Genomic DNA, 16,962 nt, shown 5'->3' with positions numbered 1-16,962 from the left:
TCTGGACATCAATTTAAATTTGCACTGGTAAGGACAAAGTTTTGTTTGTTTTCTTCAAAAAAAAGTTATAATTGTAAGCTTTTCAGGATAGATATCACTTCTTTTAGGCAGTTTTCAGCCCTATAACACAGAGTTTTTTATTTTTAGGTTATGAAGACTTGTAGTTGCAATGTAATAAGGTGCTCAAATTTCAAATAAGATCCTCATTCTACCCGGCAGAATGCCATGGACATGATGTAGTCCTCAAAAGGAAAAAGCATCATGGTTGCATAAGCGGCAATGAGCCTGTTAACTCTACAGTATAAAAATCTCTGTCTTCCAAAAAAGCTTAATGGCCTCTCTTCGCTTATTAAACATAAAACTGCACCTTTTATTCGTCTCCATAAGAATATGTTTTCAGGTTCAGGACACTACTTCAGTAGATCCTCCTGGTATTATGTCTTTGGCATGGTCTAACAAAATCTCAGTGTTTCAGTTATTATGACTTTGGAAGGATTTCAAGACATAAAAAACAACATAAGAGCCATACTGACTTTCCTGACTGATTCTTTTATTGTTTAAGTCTAATTTAAAAYAGCTCTAACTACCTTCATATAAATTACTATTTAATGTAAAACATGCATACTCAAATGAAGAGTAAAGCCATATGGCCTTTGAAAATATCAAGGCAAAAAAAAGGGAACAAAAGAAGCGAACATTTATCTGTATGGAGGTTAAAAGGAGTTTTGGGAACATTGCAAATACAGGACAGTGCTTGCAAATGCTACAGTCCCATGTGCGTGCTCTACACTTTTGTAGTTTTTAAAGAAAATCACTGAGCTACATTCAAGGGCAAAGACAGGAAAATTCTAGCAGCGCTGGTATTCCACAAAACAAAGGTTGCACATGTAGCGCACATTCAAGTAGTTTCCTCCTGTAAAATAAAACAGGATACAAAAAGCACTTTTTGCAATTCAGCTTTCCTTATCATTCTTTCATCAGTATCTCAAACTCTATTTCCTCTTATGGTTTAGGCACTGAAAGATGTAGCATAAACCCTCACAGTGAGGCAAGCGTGCTCCGCCACCCTGCGAAGGGGACCAGATGCTCTGCACAAGTCTCACTGCAGGTTTTAACCTGCAGCTTTGTGGGTAGGTTTCCTGTTTTCTCTTCTCATCCAGCARTCTGCAGATTGGCTGCATTGTATCCTTTCTGTTTTGCAGCACCACCGGGTCTCTAATAGGTTACCACTGTTTACTTAATACGGTCACAAAGGCTTACCCTAGCAAGCACACAGAACTCAAAGGCATCCAAGATTAACGTTATACAAAAAAAGTTCAGATTCATAAAACAAGGGGAAATTTATAGGAGTTCCTTTTAGAAAAATGTCTCTTAAGAGGTTTGTAAATCATCAGACAGTTTACAGTGGATTTAAAATAAAAAAAGAGCCGAACAGATAACTGCACATAGAATATATTATTATGAAGTTTTTCCTTAAAACTAAGGTATGGGTAGGTGAACTTGCACACACCATTTTAAATAGCAGCAGAACCAGCTGTCCATTTGTTTCAAACTAGTACTGAAGTTAGCAGGTGTAATGAGCTTAAACTTTCCCAAGTCTTATTCTTCCAAATGGACTGATTTGATAATCAGATTATGCAGTTTTAAGTTTTACTTTATTTTTCAAGTTACTTTATTTATTTGTAGGCAATATTAATTTTTAGCTCAGGCACATTTTAATTTAAGAAGAGCTTTTGCTTACCAATTTCTCATGCTACTACAGCACTCCATTTGAAATATAAACCAAATAAATCTGTGCTGCCGCATCGTATGATATTGCTAGGTATAATCTCAAATGGTTAATCTAAATTTTCAAAAGCAATTAGCAATTTTGATGGCAGAGCTTTTGCTGCTTTTCTTTCAGAGAGGCAACATAGGTGCTAAATCTTCTCTTAAGACAAGACACCCTGAAGGAACCTCCAGCTGGCCAGCTGAAAGACTGCACATCCTGAATTACCATTCACGTTGGACAATGTTGGCTAGATTTAACAGATGGAAGTGAGAACTGCTGTTTGTAAACTGGAAGTGAACTTATTTCTTTTGATTTATATACACATGCGAAAACAACTGCACCTGTCCATGTGCTTTAGGCACTTCAAATACTTGAAAAATTCAACACATTGAAAGCCTAAAACGTAACTATAGAGTAACTGAATAACAAAACAACCTTCTACTAACAAACTGAACAACTCAGTACAAAATTAAAAAAAATTAAAAATTCTGAAAGGGACAGATTTTTTTTCTCCAGTGCCAAAAGTATATTATATGAAGATCACAACAGTTAATCTACTTTGGTCATGGCAGAAAGAGGACAGCATATTCAAAGGCCCTAATATCTTCAAAAATAACATATTTTTAGACTTTATTCTCATCTATTATATTGAGGCATCAGTTCTAACAATCCCTCTAATCTTTTCTCTGCTGATGTAACAAGCAATTTTTCAGACAGGTATTATAATCATTAACAGCTGTACAAGCCAGTGCCAATACTTTAAAGCATCCCCCCAAACCCCACAAACAGAGCACAGGTCAGGGAAGACAAGCTGAATCGGTTCACATTGCGATAATTCATCTAACAAATACATATTGCACTACCATCATCCCCTGAGTGTTTTTTAGCCCTATATACTCTAGCCTTGGAGTGACAACGACATGGAAAGCCTTCATCTAACAGTCATGTTTGATTATGGGGTTGAAAAAAGGGCTCATCACTAAGCACAGATGGATATTTTTTAAAAACAGCTGGCTACATGAATGCTTTCAGTGATTCTGGTCACTCGTTTTGAATTGTTCAAGCTTCTGGACAAATTCAAAAGGAGAAAGAATGCTATAAAGCCCTGGACATTTTGGCAAGGAGCTCAGTATTTTCAGATCTGCCAGATCTCCTCCTTATTTACACATTGTTACCTAACCTCCCCTGCTTTTTTTTTTTTTTGTCTCCATAGTCTTGCCAAAAAGAAGCCATGTAGCACTTTCAATGTCCTCTGATGTGCTAAGACTCCCACGTATCCTCCGAATCCAGTCTGTCTTCTCACCAATTTCTCATTATAATGGTAATAAAAGCATTTTGTACATAAAAGTGGAAGCGAAAAGTCACAGCGCTAATGCATTCCAGTTGTTTGCTTTAGAGCAGKCTAAAAGAGTGGACGACATTTATTACCAAACAAATTTACTTCATCATAAATGCAATCCATTATGACAAGAATGGAAATACCATACCCCTTTTAACATTATATTAGAGCTTCTTTCTGTCTGCTAGGAAGCCTACTTATACAAGCCCCATTGTGCCAAGGACAGACCAGTCTTTTCCAGACACTTACCCTCTGACAGCATGAATAAGTCTCAGTGATGGATAGGCAGTTCGCACTTTCAATTTATTCTTAAGGATTAATGCATTAACCCACTCCACATGCTTCTCTCCGCCTTTGACCATGAAAGCAGGGATCCAAAGGACACTGTCATTCAGCATGGATAGTCTATGCACAAATTTTTCTCTGTCACTCTCATTCCGAAAGCCTCCAAACGCTCTTTGTACAACTGATGGGTTCATGGTAATAAAATCAGATTTAGCTCCCACATCTGCAGCAAACTCCACCACAGGAGCTAGATTGCACCTGAAGAGGAAGAAATTAATGGAAAAATGAAAATAAATATGAAACATTAACTCAGAAAAATGTATGCATGAAAAGAAAAGCTGAAAGATGAACACGTAAGCCCATTTCAAACTATGTGAGAAAAAAATACAAGTGGCAATAGGTGTGATATCACACAGCCTTTTACCTAGCTTGGACACTCTTCAGACAAATTTTTTAAAAATATTACATGTAAATAACTCTGTGAGAAAGACACTCTTCTGTACATTTGAAGATCATGTCATCATGCTTCAACAAATGCAATGCATCAATAGCTAGATAAGCACTTATGAGTGCGAGTATGCCTTCTAACATCTATTACCTTTCATTAGTGCTCATTTGTCATCAACTTGTTACCATTTCCTGGGAACAGCTCACATTCTTAAAGCCATGCCAGTCAAATAAGGTATAATTTATACAGCTTATGCATTGCCTTTTTTTTTTTTTTTACAATACAGTATTTAAATATGATTTACAAATCAACTTTAGCCAATGTTAAATGGATTTTGGCATTTTAGATTATCAGTGCATCTCACCAGATGTTTTGACATTTAGTATTTTCATTCCATTTTGAAACTAAACTTCTGGAAAAAAGTATACAATTTCTTATTTTTTCCATCATTTCTCACTTTTAAACCTTGTTTAATTGGCAGGAACATTGTGCTGTTTTCTAAGCTTGAGTAAAAAGGCCTTTTTCACCAAAGTTTTTGTCTCAGTTATATAAATAAATAAATAAATAAATAAAACATCAAGATAAAAGAAGATAGTTCTTTAAAATTCTAGTATGCACTACATTTTTGCGATTAAGGGAATCTTTCCTAACACAACCTATGTCCTAAAGTTGGTAATACTGAAAATCTGTTCTGGAATGTAAATGATTTAAAACTTCTACAACAAATTAAATTTCCCAAGTTGACTCAACACAAACATGCACATGCCCCAAAATCAAGCTATCAGATAATTCAGGGCATTTCTTGTTTGCTTCTTTGTTTCAGCAGTCATTTCCTAATTTCCATTATATAATTTTTTTCAGTGAAAAAAGTTAAGTTTTACAAAAACGTCATAACAAGCATCTAGATTAGCAGGGTTCTGAACATCTTTATGGGTTGCTATCCTAAGAACAGTAAGGAATGTATCTTCACAACATAGCCATGAAATCAGGTGCAGAGGCATTAAGTGTTTTGCTCAAGGTCACCCAAGAAATCTGCGATAACGACCAGAACTTGTTTTCTCAGTCCCAGCTATTCTGCGGAGTGAAGGGAGATACGAAGTTATGTCACATCTAGGACCTGCAAAACATTTGTCTATTATTATAACACTAATCTAATATTATTCTATTTGTTCTCCAAATCTTTTCTAATATAATGATCTCTACTTAAACTTATTCACTAGAATCTCCTAATAGCCAGATCTTCATGTGCTATACAGGGCAGTACTGGTTAACATCAACTGATGATCTAGTGTTGGATGATAATGTTACTTCCTCAGACCATTATTTTCATTCTGTAATTATCAAGCAAAGAAGTGGTCCAGATCTTCTCCAAAAAGAAATGTTTAGAAGACTATAAAGCCTATATATTCCTAAGAGATAAAGCTGCCTGAGTTTCTGATGACATGCGGGCAGACCTAAGTTTTCTTAGGAGACGGATTCACATTCTTCAGTATCTTTACACTCATGTTCCACAAACCATCTGCATATATTACAGGCAGCTAAGAGTACTATCTTCTATAAAGTGGTAGCTAGGGCACAAGCACAACTCCCATTAATTTCAATACTGGTTTTTAAAATCATTTCTTAAAAACTTAATGCATTWACCTAGAAACTGGAATTGTCAAAAGGCTTAYGCTGCATCAAATCTAAAAACCAGACTTAAAATCAACTAATCAAATTCAGTGTGTTACTGTTGCTTTGGAAAATACCTCTTTTAAAGACTGACTTCTCAACGKAAAGAAGGATTTCTGCACAGCAGGAATTTTCAGCAGAATCACACATATATGCAGATGGTGGCATCTATTGCTTACATACATGAGACAGGGCTTCRCATTGCAAATCCTGCTCTCCCTGCGTGCAACTTGTAGAAGCACCTACTCATACAAATTATTGTGTTTAAAAAGCTGTATGCCATATGCAAAGTGTTCACATATAACATGGGCCATATGGTTCTAATATGATTCTATATGTCTTTTGACAGCCCATTCCTGATCTGTATCAATGCCTGAATCTTTTTTCAATTTGAAAGTTTACGTAGTTAGAAAGCAGCATCTAAATGTAATTTCCTCTAGAACCTGAAGAAGAATCATCACAGGCACACTAAATGCAAGGACAGTCTACCTTGCATGTCATTACTGCTTCATCAGTAATATACTTAATATTGAAGGCTGTATTTCAAAAGATTTACCACATAAGGTATCTAGCAGTATACATTTTTAACATGTGGCATTTTCAGATTTCTCAAGTATAATTTAGGAGTAATGAGCAATCCAAATGCACTCAGTGACAACAAAGTTGTCCATGAATAGTTATCAAAAATCTTAGTTATATTTTTCATGCTTTTTAGCATGAAATTAGACACCTGATTATAATATTATAGGCAGGTAAGGCATTTTGTTTTCCAAATGCTGAGCACCTCTTAGCATTTGATCCTTTAAAAATTCAAGCATATAAATATGTATTACTAGCAGTACTCAGGTTTGAAATAATGTGATAATAAAGTACATCTGCACGTTGAAAGGCCCCGTTTTCAAAGAAGTAGCTCACTAATGCACCACCAATGTTTTACTGTAGTAGAACACTGCCATAAGACACACTGCTACAATAATACCCAGCTCTGTTAAGGGAATAAACAATACTGTATTAGTTGTAGTAGGCCAAGTTATAAGAATAATTACCCTGCTTACAGCCACTTCCCACTTTCCTAGCGGTTCCTTCTTTCAAAGAATGATTCCAATGCTCATTAAACCAAAAATGTCAAATTTGCCTATTTACTTTATACTTATCCCTAAAGTTGGCAAATATAAAACATCTGCTAAAATCTGCTAATTAAAGTTAGCACATTCTTCAGCAAGGAATAAAGGGCGCAGTTATTTCTGAAGCATTTGCCTATCAGTTCAAGAGTGTGCGTGCTAGTGATCCACCCTAGCACTTACCCTGCACTGTTAGTACCAGATGATGTTTTATTTCCAGAGGAGTTCTAGAAAGTTTTATAGAAAAATATCTTTCAGGGTATCTTTCTTTAAAAAAAAATTTTTTTTGGAAGATATACAGATAATACAATGACAAGGGGTCAAACAGAATAACTGAGTGATTACTCAGTTACTCATATTGTCCAAAGCTTCAGAAAAAAACCCCAAACATTTAATAATAAGCACCTTGAGTAAAATTACACATATGCAATAGCATTCAACTCATACATGTATTTATATAAGCTTGAATACGTTTGTTGACATAAAGCAACTTTGTATCATCAGCTGCATGTTCTTTACTTCATGGAAGAGGGTTTCTTCCCAGAATTGAGCACTGAGCTTATTAGCAAAGACATGCTAAAACTGAATGCATTCTTGTTATTATTTCACATTTGTCTGGACATATCAGGGACCTCACGACATTCTTCCCTAATCATAAACCAGCTCAGGGATTCATGAATCTGGCATTTCTCAGAAAGATCCAGAGTCTAAACCTTGTAGTGGTAATTTCTATTGAGGCCTTACTTCTGTTCCCAGCTATTCACATCTGAAACATATAAAACTAGCTATTGAATATTTGCATATACACCTGAGTATGTGCAAATAGCTTTTGATACTTTTGGTACGAAGATAAAAGCTTTCTGAGCTTTTATCATAATCTCTAATGCTTCTTTATAGTATGCCAGCTGCATACTGTTGTTGGAATTTAAAAAAATTTTTGTTTTTCTAGTGGACAGCAATGACCTTCTGCTATCAGTTCTATGGCCTCTTTCAAGAAAACATCCTACTCTGAGACACCTGTAAGCATATATCTAACTTTAGTCATATTCTTATTTATCATTAAGTCAAACTAAGGAACCCATTACCTGAACAATTTTGAAACGGGCACTGCAATATCTTTCCTTGGTTATACTCTTTAATTCCAGCTCTTTTGGGATAAGGCACAGAACGCCAAATACACATACAACAGGGATTAGGAGGCAGCAGTTCAGCACTGTGGCTTTGCCACTACAGGTCTAGGAACTTGCACACAGCAAGTGAAACGGTACCTTTCTTTTATTAAGTTGACATTACTACATTAAATCCAGAAGGAAGAATATTTAAATATATAGAATATATATATATGTATATATATAAAAATATATAGAATGTATTTTAAAAAGTCATTTACTAAGCTTCCACTTTCTGACATGCCACATTATCGATAACTTGCAAGTATAAGGCTATTTAAAATTTGACTCCAAAACACAATTTTCTGCAATGGACTACCACTACAGATATATCCTTTCTTTCTAAAAAAAATTCGGTGTTGCTTTACCTTAGTCCACCCGCAAGCAAGTGGGCTGCAGGTCCAACCTGAGCAGGACAGACTTGACTCTGAGAACATGCAAACAGGTTGGAAGTAACAGTTGTATATAGCACTGAAGATTGACTTGGGCATGTAAGTAAATAGCTGTAAATATGAGCTTTGAGAATGATCCATCACATTATATGAAGGTTTGTAAAACACTCTCTGAGCCCATGCTATTGACTGTTTACAGAGGAACTAATGAAATACGGATTTCCCCAGCAAAATAAATTTTGCAAAGATTGATGGTTTTCGTTAGTTCCTTTGTTTTCTTCCTTAAAAAATCTTTGTAAGTGTATTCTTTAAAACTAACAGGCTATTTTTTTTTGTATGTAAAATGTTTTTCTATCAGAAGCTTTAGCTCCTCTTTTTTTTCCCTTGCACTACAATAGCAAATAAACAGAGTCAGTATTTACCCCCTTACTCCTTCCAAGCGCTCTTTCTACAGCAGAAGTGCTCAGAAACTGGTCTCATGGCACAAAAGATTTGGTTAAGTTGGGGGAGGCTGTTAGGACAAAATCTAAATAAGTGGGAAGGTTCATAATGTATGTGATCCATCTGCTCCTCCTAAAACTGTCCATTGAGTCTACTGACTACAAGGGGATATAACGGCTGAAAGTCTAATAAAGGTCAATCAGGCAAGGGCTGGAGTTGCATGCCAGGAGAAAAGACCGAAGTTGTCACCCTGGGTTGGCCATGAAGCTTTTATGGCCAAAACACACGTACAGCACACTTCATTTCTTAGAGAGCAGAGCTTAACAAAGTCATGAAATGATGTTMTTGAAAGCACACTCAAATGGGAATTCAGTTATTCCACAGAGCTGCAGTTGGACTTGCTAGGTCACTCATAGATATGCAACTCATGTATATAGCACACACATGTCCAAGATGCAATATTTATGAGCCATACTTGGTTGTCTTCTTCAAGTTAATTTTAAATAAAAGCAATAGAAACTTGCCTGAGTAAAAGTGATTACTCTGTTCCATTTTATTTGACATTAGAACTAAAAGAATATCTTCATACAGTAATAATGCAAGAATTGCCCTACAAATCTGTACACTTGTTAAACCTTTAACAGTCTGTGCACTTGAGGGTTACAGGTTGAAATAAATATTTGGAAACCAATGTAAAGCCCAGGCCACACAGAAATGCAGTAAAAGTGTGTTCTCTCTCATTAATGTCTCCTTGTGGAGCAAAACCAAAAATATCCATCACACAATATTAACCACATACGCTCTGAGAAACCAATAAATGAAGATCAGTTTGTTGCTGGAAGACTTACACTATTCAACTAATCTGAAACATAAGGAACAAACACAACTAGTATCAAGAACATAAATTCTTGTCCTGAATAGCCTGCAAGCTCTAAAGTTTAGATTCACACACAGACTCCTGTAAGAATCAAAATTGGAATTGTGAATTCCAATTTCCAAAAGATTCTTCCAAAAGATTCATGATGTTTTAAAAAGCATCTGGGTGGGGAACTGAAATTCCAGGCTCAAGCACAGAGGAGATCTCCAACTGGAGCAATCTCTACCCAGCCTATTGACAGCACATCACCCCGGCACCTGCTTATGTGTAGTGCATCATTTCACCCCATCCTTCAAACGAAGGTGTGCAGCAGCAGTACGACTCCTTTCACATGCACATACCCCCCCAAAAATGGAGATTTGCTATTAAAAAGAAAGAAAGAAACAAACGCCACTAGTGATTAGAAAAATGTATGTATTCTAGGATGTTCTGTGAACTTGTTTGGCTCCTGATAAAACTAGAATTGCTTCAACTTAACTATGCAAGTGGATTAGCAGGGAGTCCCCTGACATACCTCACTTCATGCCTGCTGCTACCCTCAGCATGGCACAGCAGAGAGTTTCTCACGACAGCCGTAAGCGGCGTCTACACTAGAGGCTCGGGCACAGCAGACTTGTGCGTGAGAGTCACATGCAGAAATCACATCTGTCCTTTCAGATGTGTCATTTCACCTACACCATTACTGACTCCATACCCCCTTTTCTAACACCTGTCGACAAGAATCCTGAATTTGTGACTGATTTCACTTTAATAAGAAGACGCATTTTTGTAACACCACCTGCTAATGAACTTCCTTACTTGTTGTTCCCCAAACTAGAACTTCTACCCATAATCATTAAATTCCTTCTTCCTGATGTCTTAACACCAATGACTGAAATGCAAGCTATCCTCAATCAAGGCAGCACAGCAAAGTGACAGAGAAGGTCCAAGTGGCGTTAAATACGTAGAGACAGTAGCAACACACATGATTTACCTCCTTATTGGGAGTTCTTGCTGCACCATTACCCATGAATTACTGAGTTGTTACTCTTGCTTCCAATACCATTACTTTGACACCCTAATAAAGAAAGAAATTTTTATATATATATATATATGAATATATATATATATATATGAAAAAACCTACAGCTGTGAAATATTGAGGATGAGATTTTAATCACAGAAAAACAGGGAAATGGAAAGAAGTCATTTCTGGAATACCAGTATCTTTGGCTTTTCACGTGCATGTACCTTTACACGTTACTCCTGAAAAAGGGCTTATTCTACAGGGCAATTCTCATGGCACTGTAAAAGTGTTGCTGTTATGGTGTGGAGAACAGTTCTGCAACTCCCTGAGGGCAGAAGGCATTAAATATTTCCATTGTACTTTCATTAAATTCAGGCAAAATGACTGTTTTCATTGTTTTGGAGAAACACTTTGGGGTTGCGAGTCTGGAATACAGAAAAAAAAGGGGTAATTTGAACATGCCAAAACAAAGAAGAGCAAAAAGGGCAACCTTCTGACTGAGACTGTCCTAAACAGTAAGTCACACCTCTTAACCACACAACGCAGTCAACGAAGAAGTGGATTAGTGAAGCCATCTTGCTGCAGAAGCAGTAACTTCTGGGAGAAGAGGTTGCAGCTTACTGTCTCTTATGTCTGCAAGGGTTTTGCCGCATGGGGGAATCATCCCTGCCATGTAATCCAGAGTCCTGGCAGATTTACAACTTTCTAAACAGAGAAAAAGGTTAACTCTTTGCTGCATTAGAAACTGCTTGGGAAATTACTAAATTAAAATATCTATATTATGAGAAATAGGAAATTAGCAACTTAATGAAATTTTACCTACACTTTCATTTTTTTTCTTGCAGAATAATTACAGAAAGAGTCAGGCTAACCCTCTGTGCTCTAGATTTGCATGCTCGCAGGACATCTATTTATATTGAGGGACCACTTTGGAATCTTTGAGCATTTTTAGATGGTTTTTAGATGTCACCCTTTATGGCCATTTCCTTAGTCTTCTGAACTTGTTTGGGCCTCCGAGAGGTTCATTGTCCAACTCCACTGGAAACACCCAACAGCCACCCCGACGCCCCCCCCTTCTCAGGTATAACAGAGCAAGATCATCTGCAGATAGGAGCCTTTTGGCTTTGTTTATCATTCTCATGTTGTGTAACAGTTTGTAGGAAGAAAAGAGGGAGAAGGAAAAAAAACCTGCCATATTTGAGAGTTGAAAAAGGTCCAATGAGCTACTAATGAAGCATTCAAATGGTATTTTTCAGGTGAGAATCACATCTTGAAGCAAGGCTGTAAAACTGGCAGCTTCTCTTTCAGCAGATCTGCTGGCTCTGTGCACCCAGTTCTACGGTCACAGTGGTTATGCTCCAAGCAAGGCATATTCAATAAATATTTGGACATAAAAGCTGATACTTACAAGCCACTACTAAACAACAAGAAAAACAAAATCCCAGATTACAAGTGCAGTAACATCCTAGACCTCATGCTTCTGACAAATTTATTATCATTTTCCCCATCAATTGACAGAACAAAGCAGAGGAAAGAAGATGTAACAGCTTCTCTGCTTACACTCTCATTTACATGTTTACATGTTAAAATTAGTTTATGCCACCACTTTTTTTCTTTTTTGAGAAAAGTAACAACTAGAAGGGACTGATGCACCTGCAGAATCTCACCCTGAACAGCTCTGCTAACTGCTGCTCATACTGTCACTGCTTGCATGCAAAACCACGACGTCAGCAAGGAAGCAACACAGGGTCTATTCCTCCTTGTATACAATCAAGCAACAAACTTATTAAATGAGTGTGAGTTCTTTCTACGTCAACCTCACTGAGCACAACGAGAATGACCAAGTCAAAGGACACTGGGAAAATAAGAGCTGCATCTGACTAGTAATTTTTTTAACTAGTGATGACTTATCAGGCAAGGCTATTCAGCTTGATTCCCAGATGCTGGCTGAGTTAGCAGGAAAACAGACTGCTGGGAGAAGAAAAAAGGCCTGTAATGTATAAACTAGGTACTTCAATCTAAAGAAAGAAGCAATTAAATAATAACCTCTCATGGCTGTTCCTTGTCAGAGCAGTTCTCTGCTAATCAAACAGCTTCGCTTAACACTTATGTCAGCTATTTCAGGTCTGTTCTCCACATAGGTCAACTGAAATGAATGGGACTTTTTCAGAAGTAACGCTACTGTGAGCAAAACCACAAGAATCTGCTACTTATTTACTTCTTTTTTCTTTTAAGCAAAAAACCTCCAAAACTCTATTTGACGCCCTGCTTTCGAAAAGTTCCCCACATGTATACTGAATTCTATTAAAAATAATCGGGATGATTTCCACGGATCTTCAGCACCTTTCAAACTGTGAACCTAAAGTTGAACTAAATTCTCTCTGGTACTTACTGGCAATCCAAGAATCCCAAACTCATTTCTTAGCAATGTTTACTATTACAACGTTTATTATTACAGCACATGTCTCAAATACACATTATAGTTATTTCAGGAAGCCCTGTGTAACTATTGTATTGCAAAAATTACCACTTCCTCTAACAAGTTCATCTGTTCTCTGATATATGCAACATTGCTAACACAGCCCTGGCATGAGAAAGTGTAGGCAAGAGGAGAATAAGACATATCGCAACTAAATCTCAGCTGGAAGCAGCACCATGTAGATGACCACCAGCTGCAGAGACAGCAGAAGAGCAGCACCGTGCAGAAAGCAGCTCCTGCATCAGAGCCGGGCCATTTCCAGATCCTATGTGTAATCAACTTATTTATCTCATATTTTACACTTCTCATTTATTTTAAGGAAGGGAAGATTTTGGAATGCTACAGGAACCTTTTCTGGATATAGTGTCAAAACAGCATGCTTTGGCTCACCACCATGGAAGTACTAGATGGGCCAGAATCAGTAGTCACTTAACAGGGTGTAAAAACTTCAAGAGGTAAAAAGGAAGGTGATATGACAGGAAGAAAGAGTTTACAGCCAGCACAGGTTTTTTCAGTAAAAAAGAGATTCTCCTTGCTTCCCAGTTTAACTAGACTGGGTCAGATTTTCCACTGGAAAAAAGAGGCATGATTTCACTAAACTTGTGGAACTAATCCTTTTTATCCTAGCAGATGTGTCCCTAGACTCTTGATTTCTGATCCATGAGAACAAAATAAGGCCCTATGTGATTAAGTAATTAAAAAAAAAGCTACTTTAATGTTCAGTAAATACAGTAAATCTGGTTAAGCTGACAAAACATTACCTTGTTTGCAAAAATGACTCATATAAGCACTTTCAGTGTTGTCTAAAGAGAGGAACAGCATTCTTTTCCCTGTAAAATTTGCTGACACAGTTATATGTTGACTTGTTTATTAGGTGCCTCTAGTTTAGCTGCCTATTTTAAAATATTTTTCTTAATAGAAGTATTCTAATTATTTTCTGTTGTAGGTGGATCAATGGTCCAGGAGAGGCACTAAATATGCTGAATATCGCAAGGAAAGGCCAGTTATTAGTAACTTTGGATGACTTTCAAAGAGACTGACAGATATTACCAAGTTTAAATCAATTAAAGTGCCAGGTATTGACCATCTCCTTGTATCCTTGGTAAAACATATATTCTGGGTCTTCATCAGTTATTGCTAACATGTTCAGATCACCTTTAAAGGAGCTTCGAAACTCAGAATATTTGATTTATTGTAGTATAATGCAAATACTGGAGGATGTCTATCATATCTTCTTCACTGTAACAGATCTTCACTATTAACTTTATCATTAAATTAATGATATCTTTGGTGTTATATCTAGCATGCACAGAATGCTCCCATTCCACGAAATCTCTCACAAACATGCACACTTTTGTTTCAATTTTCCTGAGAGGAAAAGAACATATAGTACTATCAAAATCAACTGAATTATATATCTAATAAAATAGAATGACATATTTATCACAGCACTTAAGTATAATGCATTCAGCATCAGGAAAGTTTTGTTCATCAGTCTACACCGCCAGCAGCACTCGTGATTTAGTTTATACGTATGGTAACTGCTTTCCAGAAGCACGTCATGTGTTGAGTGGAATGGGTGCATTTTACGTATACATATGCATCCCCCACCCACACACATGTAAGTAAATATCACATTGTCTAACCACGCAGAATCTGTGAACTTCCAAAATGTTTAAAGTTTGATTTGTAAATTCAAAAATCTCACTGTATTAAGCTGTCTGTACACTGTAGGCTCCGGTACTCTATTCCTGGAACCTCATGAGAAATGTGCTATTATGCAGAATATCCTCGAATTAACTAATTGTTATGCAGATTATCATAGACAGCCATGCACCATATGAGAGATGTCTCTCCAGTCTGAATAGCCGATTAGCAGGTTTAACTTCCTGACGTTCCTATTAAGCTACATCATTCATCTCTTATTCATATACAATTTTTTAAGAAATGTATCTTTACTCCTCATGGCTCAAATTAGTTAAAAACTCCTATCAGGTCTCACTGCCTAGTTTCATCACCAGTTAAAACACAGAGGATGGTTTGGAGATGCCTTCAAAAGGAATTCAGCACATGGTTTAAGTAAAAGTGTGTGCTTTGCTGCATTGGGCCTTTTTGAATGGCAGTCATGACTTTACCTTCTAAAAGAAAGTTTTCATCTATAAAATCTACTATCTAGATTTTTCTGTACTCTGTTAAGTGGAACACATTTAACCTTTGAGAAAGTATGAAAGCATGCCCATAGCCTAAATGTGGTTGAAACATGTAGTATTTATATTGGGCTCCTTCTGCAATAAGCAGGCTAATTTGAAAGACTGGTCATGGCACAAGCAGCACAAGCAAGAAAAATGAAAGAGTGGTGTGTTACTGACGTGGTGGCCAATTTCTGGTATTCTTTTCAAATAAAATACAACTTTCATGTGTATATCCTCTTTTGATTTATGAATTGAAGGACTATAATTTTCCTTTTACGTATCCTTTTGATATTTTTTTCACTACCATCTCTCCTCCAGGCGAGAAAAGGAAAAGCGAGGAACCTGCAATGACAACTAATTCTATATTGTTTCCTATCACCACCGTTTCACCCTTCTCAGACCACACCAATTGCAACTTCTGCTTCAAAAGCAAAAGGACCTATCTTTTGTCTAACATTTGCTCTCTCCATATAATGTCAGCCCGTCAAATGAGCCAACTATTTCTTTTTATTTCCTATTGATCTGTGAAGCCCAAACATATTATATTGTGCATGTTTGAGTGAAAAATGAATAGAAGGTGAAGCATATGAACACTTTTGCCCAAACTGCAGGGATACACTTTTAGAGCAATGTGAAGGGATTTAGATGCGTGACTTCCAGTTACCTTAATGGCAGCCATCCGGTTCAATCCCAATGCATCATACTGAAATTTTACCCCATACTGCACATAAATAAAGTAGTAATTTACAACATCCCTACAGGCCATCTCTGTTGGCCAAGAGCTAAGAAGGGATAYTTTGGAAAAAGAAAAGACTTTGCATTTATCCTACCAACTCTTTCATCAGAATAATTATTGTGTCTGGAACAAAAACAGAAAAAATAAGCAGCACCAATCTCTCTGCTCTCTCCAGGCGTGACCCTTCTTTTACTTTCACTACAAAAAAGACTCTTCTTGTCAACCACATGGGAACATATTTAATTTGGGGAATTCCACAGGGAAAGATACTGTTTCAGATAAATTACTCAATAATTTCAAATAATCCCTGAAATTGTGTCTCAGATTAAAGCATTTCTCACAGCTTTTGTCCAAGAAACAGATAGCAGACTGTAATTGTCAACAGCAGATGCGAGCTCACCTTATTACAAAGTCATGGCTATCAATCTCCTTTCCACATCCGCTGTCCAGAAGGATGCCAGAATTTCCAACAACTGCACAGGTTTTAAATCGCCGATTCTTCATCGGGGAAACCTCAGGGAGGAGACTGTGCAAATCCTGTGAGATATTTAGGGTGCGACGCCTGTCCAGCACGTAATGGATTACGTCTCCTGGCTTAAAGCTGCTTTTGACCACCGAGACATCTCTTTCAGCATCCAAGAACCGAAGAATGTTCTTCCTGTCAATCAACAAAAAGGCACAGATAAGACCCAGAACTCACCGCTCACATTGAGTTTATTTGGCAGTGGCACCGGCCGTACAGAGCACACAGCATGAAGCCGAGGGCAGACAGCTTCAGATGGACTAAGGTCATTTCCCACGCTCTGCAACAGAGCTAAAGCAAAGTTGTTAGGGCAGAATTCAAAGGTTTGATTACAACATTACATGTAAATATTACAGTGATAGAGCTCACTCACTTTATTCAGATAAAGGCACTGAGAGACCAATGGAAGATGACTCTAAACTTAGAAGGAGCACTATTTTTGATTAATACTTTACAAAGCTTTGCACAGATGCAAATCTGTACACACAGATTAAAAAAAAAAAAAAAAAAAA

General features: G+C 37.0%; 1 protein-coding gene across 1 annotated transcript in view; it reads right to left on the bottom strand.

Annotated features, from left to right (window-relative positions):
- Positions 1-16,962, bottom strand: part of ST8SIA4 (ST8 alpha-N-acetyl-neuraminide alpha-2,8-sialyltransferase 4) — a 61,803-nt gene that overhangs the window by 30,697 nt on the left and 14,144 nt on the right. The window contains exons 4-5 of the mRNA XM_026073589.1: positions 16,328-16,585; positions 3,360-3,653 (exon numbers count right to left, since the gene is read on the bottom strand). Coding sequence (XP_025929374.1) covers positions 3,360-3,653; positions 16,328-16,585 — 552 coding nt within the window. The remainder of the gene's footprint in view (positions 1-3,359; positions 3,654-16,327; positions 16,586-16,962) is intronic.

This window comes from Apteryx rowi, unplaced genomic scaffold (genome assembly GCF_003343035.1).
Source record: "Apteryx rowi isolate R43461 unplaced genomic scaffold, aptRow1 scaffold_370, whole genome shotgun sequence".
NCBI classification, from domain to species: domain Eukaryota; kingdom Metazoa; phylum Chordata; class Aves; order Apterygiformes; family Apterygidae; genus Apteryx; species Apteryx rowi.
This window is presented reverse-complemented; position numbering and strand designations above follow the sequence as displayed.